The sequence below is a fragment of the Ambystoma mexicanum genome, chromosome 1p, assembly GCF_040938575.1.
Source record: "Ambystoma mexicanum isolate Mex_15411 chromosome 1p, UKY_AmexF1_1, whole genome shotgun sequence".
Taxonomy (NCBI): Eukaryota; Metazoa; Chordata; class Amphibia; order Caudata; family Ambystomatidae; genus Ambystoma; species Ambystoma mexicanum.
In genome coordinates this window covers 1,029,410,801-1,029,432,845 of record NC_090921.1, presented here as the reverse complement: position 1 = coordinate 1,029,432,845, position 22,045 = coordinate 1,029,410,801, and the positions used below count along the sequence as shown (strand labels likewise).

Sequence of the window (22,045 nt, the reverse complement as noted above, 5' to 3'; positions counted from 1 at the left end):
TTATGGACACACAACAAACTGAACACTCTCTAAGCAGGCCCCTCAGGAGGAGAACCCACAGACAGACGTTGAGGTTGGAAGGCCGGCCTAGGAAGGGCTGAAGAACACATTATTTCACAGAACAAAGATAAACCTGAAAGACCAAACTCTTATACATACATACAAACATCTAGGGCAGAATTAGTACTTTATCTGGGGGAGAGTCTCTGTGGGCCATTTAGAGGCTCTGTCAATAGTCCACAAAGAGGCTGAGGGACACCAATATGTTAGGTAAATGACGAGAGAGCATTTAGTCAGCCACTTGCCAGAGCACTATTCCTTAACTCCGCCCCAATCCTGCATCCTCCCCAAAGCTCTCTGAGGCTCATCAGCAGGATTTGCACTATAGAAAACCCATGAAACACCATAGGTTTGTAAACGCGGAGAGAATTGAGGCCTAGTCTAATCAGTCTAATCAGGATGCCCCTTGATCCTGGTGTACGACCAGCCCTGGAACTCGGTACACACTAACAAACCAAGCACAAAGAGGACGAGAACTCTCAACCCAAGAACCCTAGCCTGGGAACGTCTTCCTACTGGACCCAAAAGAACCAACATTCAAAGCCAAGAACCTTGATCCCCTGCCCTGCCCCTGGCCCACATCTGCCTACAAGAAGCAAGGTCCTGGTCCTAGCCCAGCCTCCTCTGGCAGTGGATAACATTCTAGGCAAAAGAAGCCCAATAACACCTGTGTTTGCTTCTCTTTCCCATTCGGCCAGTGTTTAGTGCCTCACAGCTCTGCGAATCCCAGACCTCAAGGTGATATCGTGGACAATTAGGAATCCACCAGGCGCTTAAGGAGCAAAGTGTCCTGCATCTGCCTTTGACCCTCTTACTCTGCACGACCATGCTCCAGGCACACACTCTCTCCCGACTATTCATTCTAAAATATCCACCAACTGGGATTTCATCCTGGCTGGCAGCTTAAGAGGCCACCTTGCCCTAAAGTGTTGCCAGGCCCATCCCTTCCTAGCACGTTACACACTGTAGTAACTTATGTTATGTTATGTTGACTTATACCACACACCGCTACCACCCAGGGGCAGTCTCCAGGCACTCAGAAGTAGTATAGCACCCTGCCTTGCCTTGACTTCACTCATTGCAGCAAACACTGTGCAATAAGTCACTTATGGTGATTCCAGCCTCTTCCAACAATGTAATAATAGCTACTACTATAACCTATGTTATTGGTACTCAGTCTTAGGGGGTTCGAAGTTCCGACTTCCAGGCTGGCCCCATGTCAGGTGATCGCTTGACTACCCTCCCGGACACTTGCCGAGAGGCTTCCACTAGATGGAAGAAGGCTACTAGTGCGTCACAGGTTTCTTTCATAGAACCACATGTACTTGATCTTGACGCGGGTACATGCCATGGGTGCTGATCAAGCGGCTCTCTCATCCTCAGGTCATCACCCACCCTAAATGGGACTACGCCTCCATCAACAATGACGTGGCACTGGTGAGACTGGCCACTGCCGCCCAGCTGAATGCCCACGTTTCGCCCATTTGCCTGGCAGCCTCTGACGATGTCTTCCAGGACAACCTGAAGTGTGTGACCACGGGCTGGGGACGGCCTAGCACAAGCTGTAAGTAGATAGCCATCACATTTCTTTACTGTGCTGTAAGTTCAATTTCAACAGCAAGGGTTGTTCCTACATGTAGCGCAGTCTCTCTGCTTTGTGGCGCTGTAAATAACAGGTTCGACGATCACACATCACATTGTTACTCATTTTGTTAAACTCCAAAGGATGCGCATCCGAGGGCCTGATTCTGAGCTTGTGCTAAATGTAGTGTGGAAAGCCGACATTCCCCCCTCCAGTTTCCAGCAGCACTATTCTGATGTGGGTGTAAATATTAGATGGGACATGTCGTGCTTTCCAGTAGCAAAAACTGCGTAAATCTATTGTTTTTATAGAAACATGTGTACCATTGGCACTGCCAGCATTTCCTAAAAGACTGTAACTTTTCTATTCTAAGAAAGTTTTCTTAAGCTTTCATGAAACTAGAACAGTGGTGCTGCAGTCTAGGAAATGCTGTTTTTATAAAGGGAAAAGGTGTGTGGCAGCATTTAGCGGCACCTCACAGCTGCCACATGTTAACTCCTTTTTTGATAGGCGAAATCAGTGCTTTTGAAAGGAGAGTCCCCTCACAGTGCCTGTCCTACATTTCTCATGGTTGCTAAGGCTGTTGTCAAGCAGTAAAACAAGCACATGAAAAGGTCATGTCTTTGATGCCAGACTGCCACATGAGCACTTTATCAGAATATGTTGCTTTTAAGGAAAGCGTTCATCTTTCATAGATGAACAGTTTCCTATTTTTGCATGCACCTCAGAATCGGGCCTCCAGTCAGGCTTACTGAAATTTGAAGCTCATAAGAGGCGCATTAACCCACTGAGCAATCTTACTGGTGCTTATAGCACACCAGGGAGGCCTCTTCACCTCTCATTCATATGAATTGTAGGAATGGACTTCTGTTAGGGAGGAAGTAAATGAATCAAAAAAGGTGGGAAAGAAAAACACTCTGAGTGTTAGCAACATGAAAAACTACCACCGTGAGTGCCATTGCCAACCTAAAGTCGGTGATCAAAATCACTTGGCTATCCTTCTGCTGTGGGTTTATGTTCACAAGCGATATGAAAGGAAAGAGGTCTCGCCGGAATGTAGCGGTGCACAAAATAAATGAAATAATTAGGGAGCAAATTAGAAGAAGGTGGTTAGCAGCCCGGATTTAATGCAGGCCTCAAACTGAATTTCCAAAGTCTGGCACTTTATTACACTAGCCCTTTGTCCGTCTTTCCCGTCACAGTTCCCACTACATGAGGCAAAGTCTTCTGAGACAGACTCTCAGTACTACCATTTCCAAAAGATCAACATGGAAGAACTTGCCTTGCCCTGTCATAGTCCTTTCTCTATGTTTAGTAAATACAATTTATAAATGGATCCTTCTCCCCACCACAACCTGTTTTTATTTCTGCCCGTGCCCTCAAGAAACAACTCTCTGGCACTTTCCAGGTTCAAGGTTCAGTATAGGTCGAGCACTCTATTCAGGTATACGTGGGTATTGCTGGGTTACCCATATCTTAAAATGTCATACAACAATGGTACCTGCAGATTAGTTCATGGTGCTCCCCACAACCAGAGTACTGCAGGGCAAGCTGGGCAATAGAAGGCTGCGGGCCGGGCACCGTCCCCATGCAGCGGAGCACATCAGTAACACGCAGCACTGACCATCTCCTTAGGGCCCTCTGAGTGCTATGCAGCAGGCTCGGGCAATACGCGGCAGCCTACTATGCCCCACGGAGACAGCGCCATCTAACGCAGAACATGCATATAGGCATCTGCGTCTGTAGAGCAATATGGCTGACTCACACAAGGTTTTGGCAGTTGTTACTAGTCAACACCTTGATTGCCAGATACGCAGCAGCTTCACTCTCATAGCATTATGCAGTCAGAAGCACCGGGCAAAAATATGGAGAAACAGTGCCCTCCAGATGACCCAGAAGAGATGCATTCACTCTTTACACCCCCTGAAACCTCCTCCCCGTCAACAGAAGACTCGCCCTTCACTTCTACATTTCAGGAAGGAGCCCAAGACCCCTCTCTTCACCTAGGTCCACACATACACACACGCCCCGCCATCCTGAGACGGTTCCATGTCATTCCAGCGCACGTTTTTTCTCCTTTTTGGGAGGGTTACCCACCGGAGGGTTACCCACCCAAACCCCCCCTTCCCACTGATCTGAAATCTAGTCCCGAAACACCCAGAAACCTTATATCCCTCTACCCACCCTCCATATTTTTCGATGGGTCGTTTTGCGGTAAAAAATGCCGCGAAAAAAAAACGGAGATTAATGGACGACGTAACCCTGAGACTGGACGGACTGCTCCCCTCTGTTTTCTCCCATAGTTACTTGTTGATCCCTTACTGCCAAATTGCCACCCTCCCACTCCCTTGTATCTCTGCTTGGCTCACTTTGTACTTCCCCCAATGACTTGTAAACTGCCCCATTGCTTCCCAGGTTTGCGGTCACTAAGGGGATAGGGAGCCTTTGCCGCATTAGATTTCATCGAGGTAGAAATCATCACTTTTTTTACAATGGATTTTGTCACAAATATATGTTGGGTGGGAGTAGGTGAATAATGAATGTAGGGGGCTTAGGGGGGGGGGGGTTGCAGGAGGTCTCCCCGCATATATTTTGGGCAAAATCTACCAGTAAATAAATCGATTATTTGTACTGCAATTAAAGAAATGTGAATAAATCACATCGAAGCCTCACTAAGTGCCCCAATAATGGCCTCGACTCTCCCGGCACCTTCCTCTACTCCTCCTGCCCAGCCCGCGGGAGCGACCATGGGGGAAGGCACACGCCAAAAGATGTAGCAGCAGGCCGCGGCAACACCATCAGCAAATGAGGAATACCGCAGCGAGCAGCATTAGCCCACATCGGGGGAACCCTACAGCTGCCAGCATGGGCTCCTTCAGAGCGAGAGGAGGAGGATCTGTTTGGGCACTATCCAACAACGGGCGCAGAGGGCCTGCCCATACAGAAAGCAATATAGACCTTGCTAGCGAAAGACTGGTTAGACATTGGCAAACCAGTATTTCACAGATTTGTAGCAAAATCATATCCCTAATTTTAGACAGTAGTCCTGCGGGTCCCCAAAATGGACTCTCTTCCATGCAACCTCTTGTCCGAGAGATCCATCCCCTCAGAAAAATCACTTCCGTCCAACCCAATGATCAAGAAGATGGAGAACGCCCTCAAGCGAGCCTTCTCAGGAGCAGGTGTTGCGAGCAGAAGTGGCACACACGCAGCCTATGTGGCTCAAACCCTAGTGTGGGATTGTAAACAGGTCTTTGAGGTTATCCTCGCCCAGGTGGACACGTCAGATGTCCTCACGGACATAGAGTTGCAGTGCAGACTGTTGTTGGATGTAACCTTCTATGAACTTGGTGTCTTATGTAGCTGCATTTTGGGCTTTTTGTAAACAGTGAATTTGTTTTGTTGGAATCCCTGACCGGAAGGTGTTGCAATGGTCCAGTTTGGAATTGATCAGTGAACCGATAACTACCGGACGGATTGGTTGCAGTAGCCTCAGGCGGTAGTAAATAACTGAACTCCTGTTTGCAGTCCAAATTAGACTGTCAAATACAACCAAGGTTTTTGACCTTGTGTGCATAAGACGTAGGGAGGTCAAATAAAGCAAGGCCGGAAGGTAGTTCAGATGAATCATCCAAGAGATGTTTGGGACAAAAAAGCATAACCTCCATTTTGAAAGGATTCAATTGCAGCTTACTCTCTCGTTCATTATCTTGCTGGGATGTTGGATACCAAGGCTGAGCCTCATTACTCCAATTACAATGGGGGAAAGTGTTGTCACGGTTTGGGTTGCTTCTTGATCTGTGTTATATTGCCACAGTAGAGAGCATTTCACAGGGTCAGCGCGGCATTGTTGCAGCATATTGGGCAGCGCCCAGTCTTTTATTTCCAGTGCACAGTCAGAAATCCGTCTGATAGAATCGGAGGAGTTGTTTACACACACTTAGATCTGTGAGTCCTTGGCGTAAGAGTGATAGCATAAATCAAATTTAGAAAAGATGGTCAAGAGTGGCTGAATGTAGATATTAATAAATAACAAGTGCGCCCGTGGGAACCTGCAGGAGACCTTGTGTGTGTTCAGAACGTGCAAGTGCAGAAGGGAGAGGGGAATAGGATAGGTGCTAATGGGTGAGCAACGGGTGGAGTGCAATGAAGGTAAGCGCAAGCCTCCAGGGTGGTGGGTGAGCCACAGCAAGTGCTGATACCTTGACCTGACAGAAGTGAACCGTTTTAAAGAATCTCCTGACACTTGGGCAACTTCTGTGAATCTGTATTTAAGAATTTTAAAGTCAACTTTATCAAATGCCGCCGAGAGATCGAGCAGGACCAACCGGCTGAGGTTGCCCTCGTCAGCTGATCTCCGGTACTGCTTGCAGACGTGCCTCTTCCCATTGCTTCCAGTGCAGAAGAGAGCTGGGTGAGCGGGATTAAGGATATTTGCTATGCAGTAACTGTCCCCTCCAACTTCATGAGGCATCACAAACTGAGGCTGGGAGGATCGGCATCCACAGGTCAGGGGTTCTCTCGGCACCCCCGCCTGACCAGAACCCCCCCCCCCCCCCCCCACACCCCCTCTCCCCATCCCCAGACAGAATACCAGCTTGGTATAATAACAGGCTTTGATGGATCTATTTATATATATATTTATTTATTTATTTATTTATTTATTTATTAAAGCTAAATGTGGGAGGTTTGCGGAGGGCCTGGGGAGTTCTTCTGTGTTCATTTATGTTGGAAAGAGCAGTATGGGAGACCGCCTTAAGTAGTAAAGACTGTGACAAGGAAGACTAGGACTCGGTGTGATGAAGATTATCGCCCATTTCGAAATATCTACGCCGCCTTGGAGATGATTCTGTGCAAGTGGAAATCTTATTGAGCCAAGCGCGTCATGAAAGATCCGTTTGCGAGAGAGCGCAGAATTCTCCTTTATCGTAGGTAACGATCTTAAGGCAATAGTGCCACCTCGAGGATTCATGAGATAACTGCATCTTCCCCGTTTCCTTTTTAAAACGTAGGGAAGCAGTGCCATTACACCGGCCTTGCACCTTATTTACTTAATTGTATTGGTGAATGAACAAGCAACTATTGCAGGCAGCATCTGCTCTTGGCGCTGCAGAGGGCAGGGGCCGATACAGTTGAATGTTTTGCTAATAGAAAGACAAAAAACATATTTGAGGTGACTGCAGAGGATAAATATGATTCCGGGATGTAGGGGTGAGATAGTTTACAGACGATAAAAAGATCCGCCCTCAGGGAGTTAAGGTGGCGCTATAAAACCTTTACCCGGGTGCTTACAAACCTGGCAAGGAGTAAGGGAAGAGAGTCAGCGACGCGCCAAGGACAGATTGGAGCCCCGTAACGGGAGATAGGCTTGGTAGAGTGGGCGGCTAGACTGGGTATCAGGGAAGACAGAGCTCCCATACGTTTCGGCGTACTGTGCGCGAGAATGACAGCCAATATTTTCTTGGAATTCTGAGACTTTTCTTGAATTTAAAAGGAGGAGAAAAAACTACAAAACCCAGAATTCAAAGCGAAGAAAACAGGATGGACTGCCTTCACACTCATGTCATGGGGACACTTGAGAGCTCTGGGAAGAGGATTAGCGATCGAAGGCCCGCACAAGGAGGTCTGCTTTGAAAAGTTTGCAGACTCTTTTGCATTTCATATTTGGAGACATAACATGAACTTCAACAGCTATGGAGCACACGACAGCACGTGGCCCAAAAAAGTAAAGAGCTCATGTATTCATGAATACAGCAGGGGGTCTTCGGGCAGGCTCCGTGAGCGAGCCTGCTCATGCGTGGATCTGCATGCAGGCGCCTTGCACTGTACCCATGGACGATTTCACGGAAACCAGTGGACGCCTTTTCTGTCAGGGCATAAACCGATTGCCATTTTATCACTAAACAAAACGTTGAATGACACCCTAACATATGCCATATTTTGCAGTGTTCATAACGGCTTATATAAAGGGGCACACTTATATTCAATGTGTCCCTTTGCTGCAGATTGACTTGTTTTTATAGTGGGGGGATTGCCCCCATATCCTGCTTTCATGCCCTCTGACAGCCATCCCCATATCTCTCAGCCACAGTGACACATGTCGACCTTAAAATGCCGATGTTCTGACCTTGTCTTTTGTATGTCGACCTTGTGGCTCCATACTGCATATGGCTGGGCCCTGTATCACCTTATTGTGTCTTTGCATGTCAGCCTGGTTCTTGAACCCTTTCTGACTCACGCTCCATGTCGTAGTGCCTGAGTCCAGTGCTCAGGTCCAAGGCAATGACCTTATCCTCGCCCCCAATGCACCACTGGAATTCAAATTCTTCATTTATTTGATCATTGCAACAACCTGATAGGGTTTCTTCTGATGTACGTATTTAAACCTATTCAGTTACCACTACCTGCATGTAGATTACACTTTTTGGCAGGGGTGTTGCTTGGTCTGGAAAAGATCCAGGGCTACGCCAACGTCGGGAGTGGGGGCTAGCTAGGCTTTTGGTTGCAGCCCCTGAGCTTCTATCCGGGGCTATACCGTGCCCACACTTATATTCAATGTGTCCCTTTCCTGCAGATTGACTTGTTTTTATAGTGGGGGGATTGCCCCCATATCCTGCTTTCATGCCCTCTGACAGCCATCCCCATATCTCTCAGCCACAGTGACACATGTCGACCTTAAAATGCCGATGTTTTTGTATTTCAGCCTTTTCAGTTTATCTAGGAGTGTATGGGAAAAGCCGAGGAAGAGGCGAGCAATGGGAGCATGGGGGTGAAACCCCCTGCATTTATACATGGACATTTTTTAACATGACTCTGTGTCACTGTCGAAATGTAAGACATTTTTCATTTGGAAAAGGACACGTCACCCTTTGCAGCACGTCGCCCTTTCTTTTACTCTCAGGGTATTGGCAAGGGGATCTTTTGATGTAGATCACAAGACATACAGCCACCATCGGCTTGGAAAGCCTCCTGGATCTAATCCAAGGATTGACGGGGATTTACCCCTCAGGCATTGGCCGGCAGACTTGCTGCTGGAGGTTGGGATTTACATCGCAGCATGTGCCATCATTTTCCCAGTAACTCGCACCCAGGCCCTACTCATTCAGTTGTAAACAGTCAGAAAAAGTGCTATTAACAAATGTGGGCTGCTTTTCAGTTTTTGTTGGTGGCCAAACATGTTGCCATCAATCCTTGCCATGAGATTAGAATAGAGGACACAACCAATCCATGGTGTGGCTTTCAGGAGCAATGGGCACTCCCCATTAACTTTGAATGACTTCACTTTGCATCAGGGACAGAAAAGTAGACAATAGTGACCAAGCAGTTAACAAAGACGCCTTGGGATTTCCTTAAGCATTCTTCACCCATCCAGGCAGCATGCCACAGGCCAGTGGCGTTTCCTTGGGCATGCTTCACCCATCCAGGCAGCATGCCGCAGGCCAGTGGCATTTCCTTGGGCATGCTTCACCCATTCAGGCAGCATGCCGCAGGCCAGTGGCGTTTCCTTGGGCATGCTTCACCCATCCAGGCAGCATGCCGCAGGCCAGTGGCGTTTCCTTGGGCATTCTTCACCCATCCAGGCAGCATGCCGCAGGCCAGTGGGGTCTCTTTTGGCATTCTTCACCCATCCAAGAAGCATGCCACAGGTCAGTGGGGTTTCCTTGGGCATCCTTCCACCATCCAGGTAGCATGACACAGGCCCATGGGGTTTCCTTGGGCATTCTTCACCCATCCAGGCAGCATGCCGCAGGCCAGTGGCGTTTCCTTGGGCATTCTTCACCCATCTGGGCAGCCTGCCGCAGGCCAGTGGCGTTTCCTTGGGCATGCTTCACCCATTCAGGCAGCATGCCGCAGGCCAGTGGCGTTTCCTTGGGCATGCTTCACCCATCCAGGCAGCATGCCGCAGGCCAGTGGCGTTTCCTTGGGCATTCTTCACCCATCCGGGCAGCCTGCCGCAGGCCAGTGGCGTTTCCTTGGGCATGCTTCACCCATCCGGGCAGCATGCCGCAGGCCAGTGGCGTTTCCTTGGGCATTCTTCCACCATCCAGGTAGCATGACACAGGCCCATGGGGTTTCCTTGGGCATTCTTCACCCATCCAGGCAGCATGCCGTAGGCCAGTGGGGTTTCCTTGGGCATTCTTCACCCACCCAGGCAGCATGCCACAGGCCCATGGAGAATCCTTGGGCATTCTTCACCCACCCAGGCAGCATGCCACAGGCCCATGGGGAATCCTTGGGCATTCTTCACCCACCCAGGCAGCATGCCACAGGCCCATGGGGAATCCTTGGGCATTCTTCACCCATCCAGGCAGCATGCTGCAGGCCCTGGGGGGTTTCCAGGAAGCATGCCACAGGTCAGTGGTGTTTCCTTGGGCATCCTTCCACCATCCAGGCAGCATGCCACAGGCCAGTGGGGTTTCCTTGGGCATTCTTCACCCATCCAGGCAGGATGCCGCAGGCCCATCGGGTTTCCATGGGCATTCTTCACCCATCCAGGCAGCATGTCGCAGGCCAGTGGGGTCTCTTTGGGCATTCCTCACCCATCCCGGCAGCATGCCACAGGCCAGTGGCGTTTCCTTGGGCATTCTTCACCCATCCAGGCAGCATGCCACAGGCCAGTGGCGTTTCCTTGGGCATTCTTCACCCATCCAGGCAGCATGCCACAGGCCCATGGGGAATCGTTGGTCAGTCTTCACCCATCCAGGCAGCATGCTGTAGGCCCAGGGGGGTTTCCAGGAAGCATGCCACAGGCCCATGGGGAATCCTTGGCCATCCTTCCACCATCCAGGCAGCATGCCACAGGTCAGTGGGGAATCCTTGGGCATTCTTCACCCATCCAGGAAGCATGCCACAGGCCAGTGGGGTTTCCTTGGGCTTTCTTCACCCATCCAGGCAGCATGCCACAGGCCCATGGGGAATCCTTGGGCATTCTTCACCCATCCAGGAAGCATGCCACAGGCCAGTGGGGTTTCCTTGGGCATGCTTCCCCCATCCAGGCAGCATGCCACAGGCCAGTGGGGTTTCCTTGGGCATTCTTCACCCATCCAGGCAGCATGCCACAGGCCAGTGGGGTTTCCTTGGGCATCCTTCCCCCATCCAGGCAGCATGCCGCAGGCCCATCGGGTTCCATGGGCATTCTTCACCCATCCAGGCAGCATGCCACAGGCCCATGGGGTTTCCTTGGGCATTCTTCACCCATCCAGGAAGCATCCCACAGGTCAGTGGTGTTTCCTTGGGCATCCTTCCACCATCCAGGCAGCATGCCACAGGTCAGTGGGGTTTCCTTGGGCATACTTCCACCATCCAGGTAGCATGCCACAGGCCAGTGGGGTTTCCTTGGGCATTCTTCACCCATCCAGGCAGCATGCCACAGGCCAGTGGGGTTTCCTTGGGCATCCTTCCCCCATCCAGGCAGCATGCCGCAAGCCCATCGGGTTTCCATGGGCATTCTTCACCCATCCAGGCAGCATGCCAGAGGCCCATCGGATTTCCATGGGCATTCTTCACCCATCCAGGCTGCATGCCGCAGGACCATGGGATTTTCTTGGGCATTCTTCACCCATCCAGGCAGCATGCCTCAGGCCAGTGGGGTCTCTTTGGGCATTCTTCACCCATCCAAGAAGCATGCCACAGGTCAGTGGGGTTTCCTTGGGCATCCTTCCACCATCCAGGTAGCATGACGCAGGCCCATGGGGTTTCCTTGGGCATTCTTCACCCATCCAGGCTGCATGCCGCAGGCCAGTGGGGTTTCCTTGGGCATTCTTCACCCATCCAGGCAGCATGCCGCAGGCCAGTGGGGTCTCTTTTGGCATTCTTCATCCATCCAAGAAGCATGCCACAGGTCAGTGGGGTTTCCTTGGGCATCCTTCCACCATCCAGGTAGCATGACACAGGCCCATGGGGTTTCCTTGGGCATTCTTCACCCATCCAGGCTGCATGCCGCAGGCCAGTGGGGTTTCCTTGGGCATTCTTCACCCAACCAGGCAGCATGCCGCAGGCCCATGGGCTTTCCTTGGGCATACTTCACCCATCCAGGCAGCATGCCGCAGACCCATGGGCTTTCCTTGGGCATACTTCACCCATCCAGGCAGCATGCCGCAGGCGCATGGGGTTTCCTTGGGCATACTTCACCCATCCAGGCAGCATGCCGCAGGATCATGGGGTTTTCTTGGGCATTCTTCACCCATACAGGAAGCATGCCACAGGTCGGTGGGGTTTCCTTGGGCATACTTCCACCATCCAGGTAGCATGCCACAGGCCAGTGGGGTTTCCTTGGGCATTCTTCACCCATCCAGGCAGCATGCCACAGGTCAGTGGGGTTTCCTTTGGCATCCTTCCACCATCCAGGTAGCATGACACAGGCCCATGGGGTTTCCTTGGGCATTCTTCACCCATCCAGGCAGCATGCCGTAGGCCAGTGGGGTTTCCTTGGGCATCATTCCACCATCCAGGTAGCAAGCCACAGGCCCATGGGGAATCCTTGGGCATTCTTCACCCATCCAGGAAGCATGCCACAGGCCAGTGGGGTTTCCTTGGGCATGCTTCCCCCATCCAGGCAGCATGCCACAGGCCAGTGGGGTTTCCTTGGGCATTCTTCACCCATCCAGGCAGCATGCCACAGGCCAGTGGGGTTTCCTTGGGCATCCTTCCCCCATCCAGGCAGCATGACGCAGGCCCATCGGGTTCCATGGGCATTCTTCACCCATCCAGGCAGCATGCCACAGGCCCATGGGGTTTCCTTGGGCATTCTTCACCCATCCAGGCAGCATGCCGCAGGCCCATGGGCTTTCCTTGGGCATACTTCACCCATCCAGGCAGCATGCCGCAGACCCATGGGCTTTCCTTGGGCATACTTCACCCATCCAGGCAGCATGCCGCAGGCCCATGGGGTTTCCTTGGGCATACTTCACCCATCCAGGCAGCATGCCGCAGGACCATGGGGTTTTCTTGGGCATTCTTCACCCATAAAGGAAGCATGCCACAGGTCGGTGGGGTTTCCTTGGGCATACTTCCACCATCCAGGTAGCATGCCACAGGCCAGTGGGGTTTCCTTGGGCATTCTTCACCCATCCAGGCAGCATGCCACAGGCCAGTGGGGTTTCCTTGGGCATCCTTCCACCATCCAGGCAGCATGCCACAGGCCAGTGGGGTTTCCTTGGGCATTCTTCACCCATCCAGGCAGCATGCCACAGGCCAGTGGGGTTTCCTTGGGCATCCTTCCCCCATCCAGGCAGCATGCCACAGGTCAGTGGGGTTTCCTTGGGCATACTTCCACCATCCAGGCAGCATGCCACAGGCCAGTGGGGTTTCCTTGGGCATTCTTCACCCATCCAGGCAGCATGCCACAGGCCAGTGGGGTTTCCTTGGGCATCCTTCCCCCATCCAGGCAGCATACCGCAAGCCCATCGGGTTTCCTTGGGCATTCTTCACCCATACAGGCAGCATGCCGCAGGCCCATGGGGTTTCCTTGGGCATTCTTCACCCATCCAGGCAGCATGCCACAGGCCAGTGGGGTTTCCTTGGGCATTCTTCACCCATCCAGGCAGCATGCCGCAGGCCCATGGGCTTTCCCTGGGCATACTTCACCCATCCAGGCAGCATGCGGCAGGCCCATGGGGTTTCCTTGGGCATACTTCACCCATCCAGGCAGCATGCCGCAGGACCATGGGGTTTTCTTGGGCATTCTTCACCCATCCAGGCAGCATGCCGCAGGCCAGTGGGGTCTCTTTGGGCATTCTTCACCCATCCAGGAAGCATGCCACAGGCCAGTGGGGTCTCTTTGGGCATTCTTCACCCATCCAGGCAGCATGCCGCAGGCCCTTGGGGTTTCCTTGGGCATTCTTCACCCATACAGGAAGCATGCCGCAGGCCAGTGGGGTCTCTTTGGGCATTCTTCACCCATCCAGGAAGCATGCCACAGGTCAGTGGGGTTTCCTTGGGCATCCTTCCACCATCCAGGTAGCATGACGCAGGCCCATGGGGTTTCCTTGGGCATTCTTCACCCATCCAGGCAGCATGCCGCAGGCCCATGGGCTTTCCTTGGGCATACTTCACCCATCCAGGCAGCATGCCGCAGGCCCATGGGCTTTCCTTGGGCATACTTCACCCATCCAGGCAGCATGCCGCAGGCCCATGGGGTTTCCTTGGGCATACTTCACCCATCCTGGCAGCATGCCGCAGGACCATGGGGTTTTCTTGGGCATTCTTCACCCATACAGGAAGCATGCCACAGGCCAGTGGGGTCTCTTTGGGCATTCTTCACCCATCCAGGAAGCATGCCACAGGCCAGTGGGGACTCTTTGGGCATTCTTCACCCATCCAGGCAGCATGCCGCAGGCCCTTGGGGTTTCCTTGGGAATTCTTCACCCATACAGGAAGCATGCCGCAGGCCAGTGGGGTCTCTTTGGGCATTCTTCACCCATCCAGGAAGCATGCCACAGGTCAGTGGGGTTTCCTTGGGCATCCTTCCACCATCCAGGTAGCATGACGCAGGCCCATGGGGTTTCCTTGGGCATTCTTCACCCATCCAGGCTGCATGCCGCAGGCCAGTGGGGTTTCCTTGGGCATCCTTCCCCCATCCATGCAGCATGCCACAGGTCAGTGGGGTTTCCTTGGGCATCCTTCCACCATCCAGGCAGCATGCCACAGGCCAGTGGGGTTTCCTTGGGCATTCTTCACCCATCCAGGCAGCATGCCACAGGTCAGCGGGGTTTCCTTGGGCATCCTTCCCCCATCCAGGCAGCATGTCGCAGGCCCATCGGGTTTCCTTGGGCATTCTTCACCCCTCCAGGCTGCATGCCGCAGGCCCATGGGCTTTCCCTGGGCATACTTCACCCATCCAGGCAGCATGCCGCAGGCCCATGGGGTTTCCTTGGGCATTTTTCACCCATCCAGGCAGCATGCCGCAGGCCCATGGGGTTTCCTTGGGCATTTTTCACCCATCCAGGCAGCATGCCAAATGCCCATGGGGTGTCCTTGTGCATTGTTCACCCATCCAGGAATCATGCCGCATGCCCATCGGGTTTCCATGGGCATTCTTCTCCCAACAAGGAAGCATGCCGCAGGTCTACAGTGTTTCCTTGGCCATTCTTCACCCATCCACGAAGCAGCCGCAGGCCCATGGGGTTTCCTTGGGAATTCTTCACCCATGCAGGCTGCATGCCGCAGGCCAGTGGGGTTTCCTTAGGCATTCTTCACCCATCCAGGCTGCATGCCGCAGGCCAGTGGGGTTTCCTTGGGCATTCTTCACCCATCCAGGCTGCAAGCCGCAGGCCCATGGGCTTTCCTTGGGCATACTTCACCCATCCAGGCAGCATGCCGCAGGCCCATGGGGTTTCCTTGGGCATTCTTCACCCATACAGGCAGCATGCCGCAGGCCCATGGGGTTTCCTTGGGCATTCTTCACCCATCCAGGCAGCATGCCACAGGCCAGTGGGGTTTCCTTGGGCATTCTTCACCCATCCAGGCAGCATGCCGCAGGCCCATGGGCTTTCCCTGGGCATACTTCACCCATCCAGGCAGCATGCGGCAGGCCCATGGGGTTTCCTTGGGCATACTTCACCCATCCAGGCAGCATGCCGCAGGACCATGGGGTTTTCTTGGGCATTCTTCACCCATCCAGGCAGCATGCCGCAGGCCAGTGGGGTCTCTTTGGGCATTCTTCACCCATCCAGGAAGCATGCCACAGGCCAGTGGGGTCTCTTTGGGCATTCTTCACCCATCCAGGCAGCATGCCGCAGGCCCTTGGGGTTTCCTTGGGCATTCTTCACCCATACAGGAAGCATGCCGCAGGCCAGTGGGGTCTCTTTGGGCATTCTTCACCCATCCAGGAAGCATGCCACAGGTCAGTGGGGTTTCCTTGGGCATCCTTCCACCATCCAGGTAGCATGACGCAGGCCCATGGGGTTTCCTTGGGCATTCTTCACCCATCCAGGCTGCATGCCGCAGGCCCATGGGCTTTCCTTGGGCATACTTCACCCATCCAGGCAGCATGCCGCAGGCCCATGGGGTTTCCTTGGGCATTTTTCACCCATCCAGGCAGCATGCCGCAGGTCCATGGGGTTTTCTTGGGCATTCTTCACCCATCCAGGCAGCATGCCAAATGCCCATGGGGTGTCCTTGTGCATTGTTCACCCATCCGGGAATCATGCCGCATGCCCATCGGGTTTCCATGGGCATTCTTCTCCCAACAAGGAAGCATGCCGCAGGTCTACAGTGTTTCCTTGGCCATTCTTCACCCATCCACGAAGCAGCCGCAGGCCCATGGGGTTTCCTTGGGCATCCTTCCACCATCCAGGCAGCATGCCACAGGCCAGTGGGGTTTCCTTGGGCATTCTTCACCCATCCAGGCAGCATGCCACAGGCCAGTGGGGTTTCCTTGGGCATCCTTCCCCCATCCAGGCAGCATGCCACAGGTCAGTGGGGTTTCCTTGGGCATCCTTCCACCATCCAGGCAGCATGCCACAGGCCAGTGGGGTTTCCTTGGGCATTCTTCACCCATCCAGGCAGCATGCCACAGGCCAGTGGGGTTTCCTTGGGCATCCTTCCCCCATCCAGGCAGCATGCCGCAGGCCCATCGGGTTTCCATGGGCATTCTTCACCCATACAGGCAGCATGCCGCAGGCCCATCGGGTTTCCATGGGCATACTTCACCCATCCAGGCAGCATGCCGCAGGCCCATGGGGTTTCCTTGGGCATTTTTCACCCATCCAGGCAGCATGCCGCAGCTCCATGGGGTTTTCTTGGGCATTCTTCACCCATCCAGGCAGCATGCCGCAGGCCCATCGGGTTTCCATGGGCATTCTTCTCCCAACAAGGAAGCATGCCACAGGTCTACAGTGTTTCCTTGGCCATTCTTCACCCATCCACGAAGCAGCCGCAGGCCCATGGGGTTTTCTTGGGCATTCTTCACCCATCCAGGCATCCTGCCGCTGTCACATGGGGTTTCCTTGGGCATTCTTCACCCATCCAGGAAGCATGCCACAGGCCAGTGGGGTTTCCTTGGGCATCCTTCCACCATCCAGGCAGCATGCCACAGGCCAGTGGGGTTTCCTTGGGCATTCTTCACCCATCCAGGCAGCATGCCACATGCCAGTGGGGTTTCCTTGGGCATCCTTCCCCCATCCAGGCAGCATGCCACAGGTCAGTGGTGTTTCCTTGGGCATCCTTCCACCATCCAGGCAGCATGCCGCAGGCCCATGGGCTTTCCTTGGGCATACTTCACCCATCCAGGCAGCATGCCGCAGGACCATGGGGTTTTCTTGGGCATTCTTCACCCATCCAGGCAGCATGCCGCAGGCCAGTGGGGTCTCTTTGGGCATTCTTCACCCATCCAGGAAGCATGCCACAGGCCAGTCGGGTCTCTTTGGGCATTCTTCACCCATACAGGCAGCATGCTGCAGGCCCAGGGGGTTTCCTTGGGCATTCTTCACCCATCCAGGAAGCATGCCGCAGGCCAGTGGGGTCTCTTTGGGCATTCTTCACCCATCCAGGAAGCATGCCACAGGTCAGTGGGGTTTCCTTGGGCATCCTTCCACCATCCAGGCAGCATGCCGCAGGCCAGTGGGGTTTCCTTGGGCATTCTTCACCCATCCAGGCTGCATGCCGCAGGCCCATGGGGTTTCCTTGGACATTTTTCACCCATCCAGGCAGCATGCCGCAGGTCCATGGGCTTTCCTGGGGCATACTTCCCCCATCCAGGCAGCATGCCGCAGGCCCATGGGCTTTCCTTGGGCATACTTCATCCATCCAGGCAGCATGCCGCAGGCCCACGGGGTTTCCTTGGACATTTTTCACCCATCTAGGCAGCATGCCGCAGGTCCATGGGGTTTTCTTGGGCATTCCTCACCCATCCAGGCAGCATGCCAAATGCCCATGGGGTGTCCTTGTGCATTGTTCACCCACCCGGGAATCATGCCGCATGCCCATCGGGTTTCCATCGGCATTCTTCTCCCAACAAGGAAGCATGCCGCAGGTCTACAGTGTTTCCTTGCCCATTCTTCACCCATCCACGAAGCAGCCGCAGGCCCATGGGTTTTCCTTGGGAATTCTTCACTCATCCAGACATCATTCCGCTGTCCCATGGGGTTTCCTTGGGCATTCTTTACTCATCCAGGCATCCTGCCGCTGTCCCATGGGGTTTCCTTGGGCATTCTTCACCCATCCAGGAAGCATGCCACAGGTCAGCGGTGTTTCCTTGGGCATCCTTCCACCATCCAGGCAGCATGTCACAGGCCAGTGGGGTTTCCTTGGGCATTCTTCACCCATCCAGGCAGCATGCCACAGGCCAGTGGGGTTTCCTTGGGCATCCTTCCCCCATCCAGGCAGCATGCCACAGGTCAGTGGGGTTTCCTTGGGCATACTTCCACCATCCAGGCAGCATGCCACAGGCCAGTGGGGTTTCCTTGGGCATTCTTCACCCATCCAGGCATCATGCCACAGGCCAGTGGGGTTTCCTTGGGCATCCCTCCCCCATCCAGGCAGCATGCCGCAGGCCCATCGGGTTTCCATGGGCATTCTTCACCCATCCAGGCAGCATGCCGCAGGCCCATCGGGTTTCCATGGGCATTCTTCACCCATCCAGGAAGCATGCCGCAGGACCATGGGATTTTCTTGGGCATTCTTCACCCATCCAGGCAGCATGCCGCAGGACCATCGGGTTTCCATGGGCATTCTTCACCCATCCAGGCAGCATGCCACAGGCCAGTGGGGTTTCCTTGGGCATACTTCCACCATCCAGGCAGCATGCCACAGGCCAGTGGGGTTTCCTTGGGCATTCTTCACCCATCCAGGCTGCATGCCACAGGCCAGTGGTGTTTCCTTGGGCATCCTTCACCCATCCAGGCAGCATGCCACAGGTCAGTGGTGTTTCCTTGGGCATCCTTCCACCATCTAGGAAGTATGCCGCAGGCCTTTGGGCTTTCCTTGGGCATTCTTCACCCATCCAGGCAGCATGCCGCAGGCCCATGGGCTTTCCTTGGGCATACTTCACCCATCCAGGCAGCATGCCGCAGGCCCATGGGGTTTCCTTGGGCATACTTCACCCATCCTGGCAGCATGCCGCAGGACCATGGGGTTTTCTTGGGCATTCTTCACCCATCCAGGCAGCATGCCGCAGGCCAGAGGGGTCTCTTTGGGCATTCTTCACCCATCCAGGAAGCATGCCACAGGCCTGTGGGGTCTCTTTGGGCATTCTTCACCCATACAGGCAGCATGCTGCAGGCCCAGGGGGTTTCCTTGGGCATTCTTCACCCATCCAGGCAGCATGCCGCAGGCCAGTGGGGTCTCTTTGGGCATTCTTCACCCATACAGGAAGCATGCCGCAGGCCAGTGGGGTCTCTTTGGGCATTCTTCACCCATCCAGGAAGCATGCCACAGGTCAGTGGGGTTTCCTTGGGCATCCTTCCACCATCCAGGTAGCATGACGCAGGCCCATGGGGTTTCCTTGGGCATTCTTCACCCATCCAGGCTGCATGCCGCAGGCCCATGGGCTTTCCTTGGGCATACTTCACCCATCCAGGCAGCATGCCGCAGGCCCATAGGGTTTCCTTGGGCATTTTTCACCCATCCAGGCAGCATGCCGCAGGTCCATGGGGTTTTCTTGGGCATTTTTCACCCATCCAGGCAGCATGCCAAATGCCCATGGGGTGTCCTTGTGCATTGTTCACCCATCCGGGAATCATGCCGCATGCCCATCGGGTTTCCATGGGCATTCTTCTCCCAACAAGGAAGCATGCCGCAGGTCTACAGTGTTTCCTTGGCCATTCTTCACCCATCCACGAAGCAGCCGCAGGCCCATGGGGTTTCCTTGGGAATTCTTCACCCATGCAGGCTGCATGCCGCAGGCCAGTGGGGTTTCCTTAGGCATTCTTCACCCATCCAGGCTGCATGCCGCAGGCCAGTGGGGTTTCCTTGGGCATTCTTCACCCATCCAGGCTGCAAGCCGCAGGCCCATGGGCTTTCCTTGGGCATACTTCACCCATCCAGGCAGCATGCCGCAGGCCCATGGGGTTTCCTTGGGCATTCTTCACCCATACAGGCAGCATGCCGCAGGCCCATGGGGTTTCCTTGGGCATTCTTCACCCATCCAGGCAGCATGCCACAGGCCAGTGGGGTTTCCTTGGGCATTCTTCACCCATCCAGGCAGCATGCCGCAGGCCCATGGGCTTTCCCTGGGCATACTTCACCCATCCAGGCAGCATGCGGCAGGCCCATGGGGTTTCCTTGGGCATACTTCACCCATCCAGGCAGCATGCCGCAGGACCATGGGGTTTTCTTGGGCATTCTTCACCCATCCAGGCAGCATGCCGCAGGCCAGTGGGGTCTCTTTGGGCATTCTTCACCCATCCAGGAAGCATGCCACAGGCCAGTGGGGTCTCTTTGGGCATTCTTCACCCATCCAGGCAGCATGCCGCAGGCCCTTGGGGTTTCCTTGGGCATTCTTCACCCATACAGGAAGCATGCCGCAGGCCAGTGGGGTCTCTTTGGGCATTCTTCACCCATCCAGGAAGCATGCCACAGGTCAGTGGGGTTTCCTTGGGCATCCTTCCACCATCCAGGTAGCATGACGCAGGCCCATGGGGTTTCCTTGGGCATTCTTCACCCATCCAGGCTGCATGCCGCAGGCCCATGGGCTTTCCTTGGGCATACTTCACCCATCCAGGCAGCATGCCGCAGGCCCATGGGGTTTCCTTGGGCATTTTTCACCCATCCAGGCAGCATGCCGCAGGTCCATGGGGTTTTCTTGGGCATTCTTCACCCATCCAGGCAGCATGCCAAATGCCCATGGGGTGTCCTTGTGCATTGTTCACCCATCCGGGAATCATGCCGCATGCCCATCGGGTTTCCATGGGCATTCTTCTCCCAACAAGGAAGCATGCCGCAGGTCTACAGTGTTTCCTTGGCCATTCTTCACCCATTCACGAAGCAGCCGCAGGCCCATGGGGTTTCCTTGGGCATCCTTCCACCATCCAGGCAGCATGCCACAGGCCAGTGGGGTTTCCTTGGGCATTCTTCACCCATCCAGGCAGCATGCCACAGGCCAGTGGGGTTTCCTTGGGCATCCTTCCCCCATCCAGGCAGCATGCCACAGGTCAGTGGGGTTTCCTTGGGCATCCTTCCACCATCCAGGCAGCATGCCACAGGCCAGTGGGGTTTCCTTGGGCATTCTTCACCCATCCAGGCAGCATGCCACAGGCCAGTGGGGTTTCCTTGGGCATCCTTCCCCCATCCAGGCAGCATGCCGCAGGCCCATCGGGTTTCCATGGGCATTCTTCACCCATACAGGCAGCATGCCGCAGGCCCATCGGGTTTCCATGGGCATACTTCACCCATCCAGGCAGCATGCCGCAGGCCCATGGGGTTTCCTTGGGCATTTTTCACCCATCCAGGCAGCATGCCGCAGGTCCATGGGGTTTTCTTGGGCATTCTTCACCCATCCAGGCAGCATGCCGCAGGCCCATCGGGTTTCCATGGGCATTCTTCTCCCAACAAGGAAGCATGCCACAGGTCTACAGTGTTTCCTTGGCCATTCTTCACCCATCCACGAAGCAGCCGCAGGCCCATGGGGTTTTCTTGGGCATTCTTCACCCATCCAGGCATCCTGCCGCTGTCACATGGGGTTTCCTTGGGCATTCTTCACCCATCCAGGAAGCATGCCACAGGCCAGTGGGGTTTCCTTGGGCATCCTTCCACCATCCAGGCAGCATGCCACAGGCCAGTGGGGTTTCCTTGGGCATTCTTCACCCATCCAGGCAGCATGCCACATGCCAGTGGGGTTTCCTTGGGCATCCTTCCCCCATCCAGGCAGCATGCCACAGGTCAGTGGTGTTTCCTTGGGCATCCTTCCACCATCCAGGCAGCATGCCGCAGGCCCATGGGCTTTCCTTGGGCATACTTCACCCATCCAGGCAGCATGCCGCAGGACCATGGGGTTTTCTTGGGCATTCTTCACCCATCCAGGCAGCATGCCGCAGGCCAGTGGGGTCTCTTTGGGCATTCTTCACCCATCCAGGAAGCATGCCACAGGCCAGTCGGGTCTCTTTGGGCATTCTTCACCCATACAGGCAGCATGCTGCAGGCCCAGGGGGTTTCCTTGGGCATTCTTCACCCATCCAGGAAGCATGCCGCAGGCCAGTGGGGTCTCTTTGGGCATTCTTCACCCATCCAGGAAGCATGCCACAGGTCAGTGGGGTTTCCTTGGGCATCCTTCCACCATCCAGGCAGCATGCCGCAGGCCAGTGGGGTTTCCTTGGGCATTCTTCACCCATCCAGGCTGCATGCCGCAGGCCCATGGGGTTTCCTTGGACATTTTTCACCCATCCAGGCAGCATGCCGCAGGTCCATGGGCTTTCCTGGGGCATACTTCCCCCATCCAGGCAGCATGCCGCAGGCCCATGGGCTTTC

The 22,045-nt window shown here is 54.5% G+C and overlaps 1 protein-coding gene across 1 annotated transcript in view; it reads left to right on the top strand.

Moving 5' to 3' along the window:
- Positions 1-22,045, top strand: part of LOC138567519 (chymotrypsin-like protease CTRL-1) — a 62,760-nt gene that overhangs the window by 25,070 nt on the left and 15,645 nt on the right. The window contains exon 5 of the mRNA XM_069645824.1: positions 1,444-1,624. Coding sequence (XP_069501925.1) covers positions 1,444-1,624 — 181 coding nt within the window. The remainder of the gene's footprint in view (positions 1-1,443; positions 1,625-22,045) is intronic.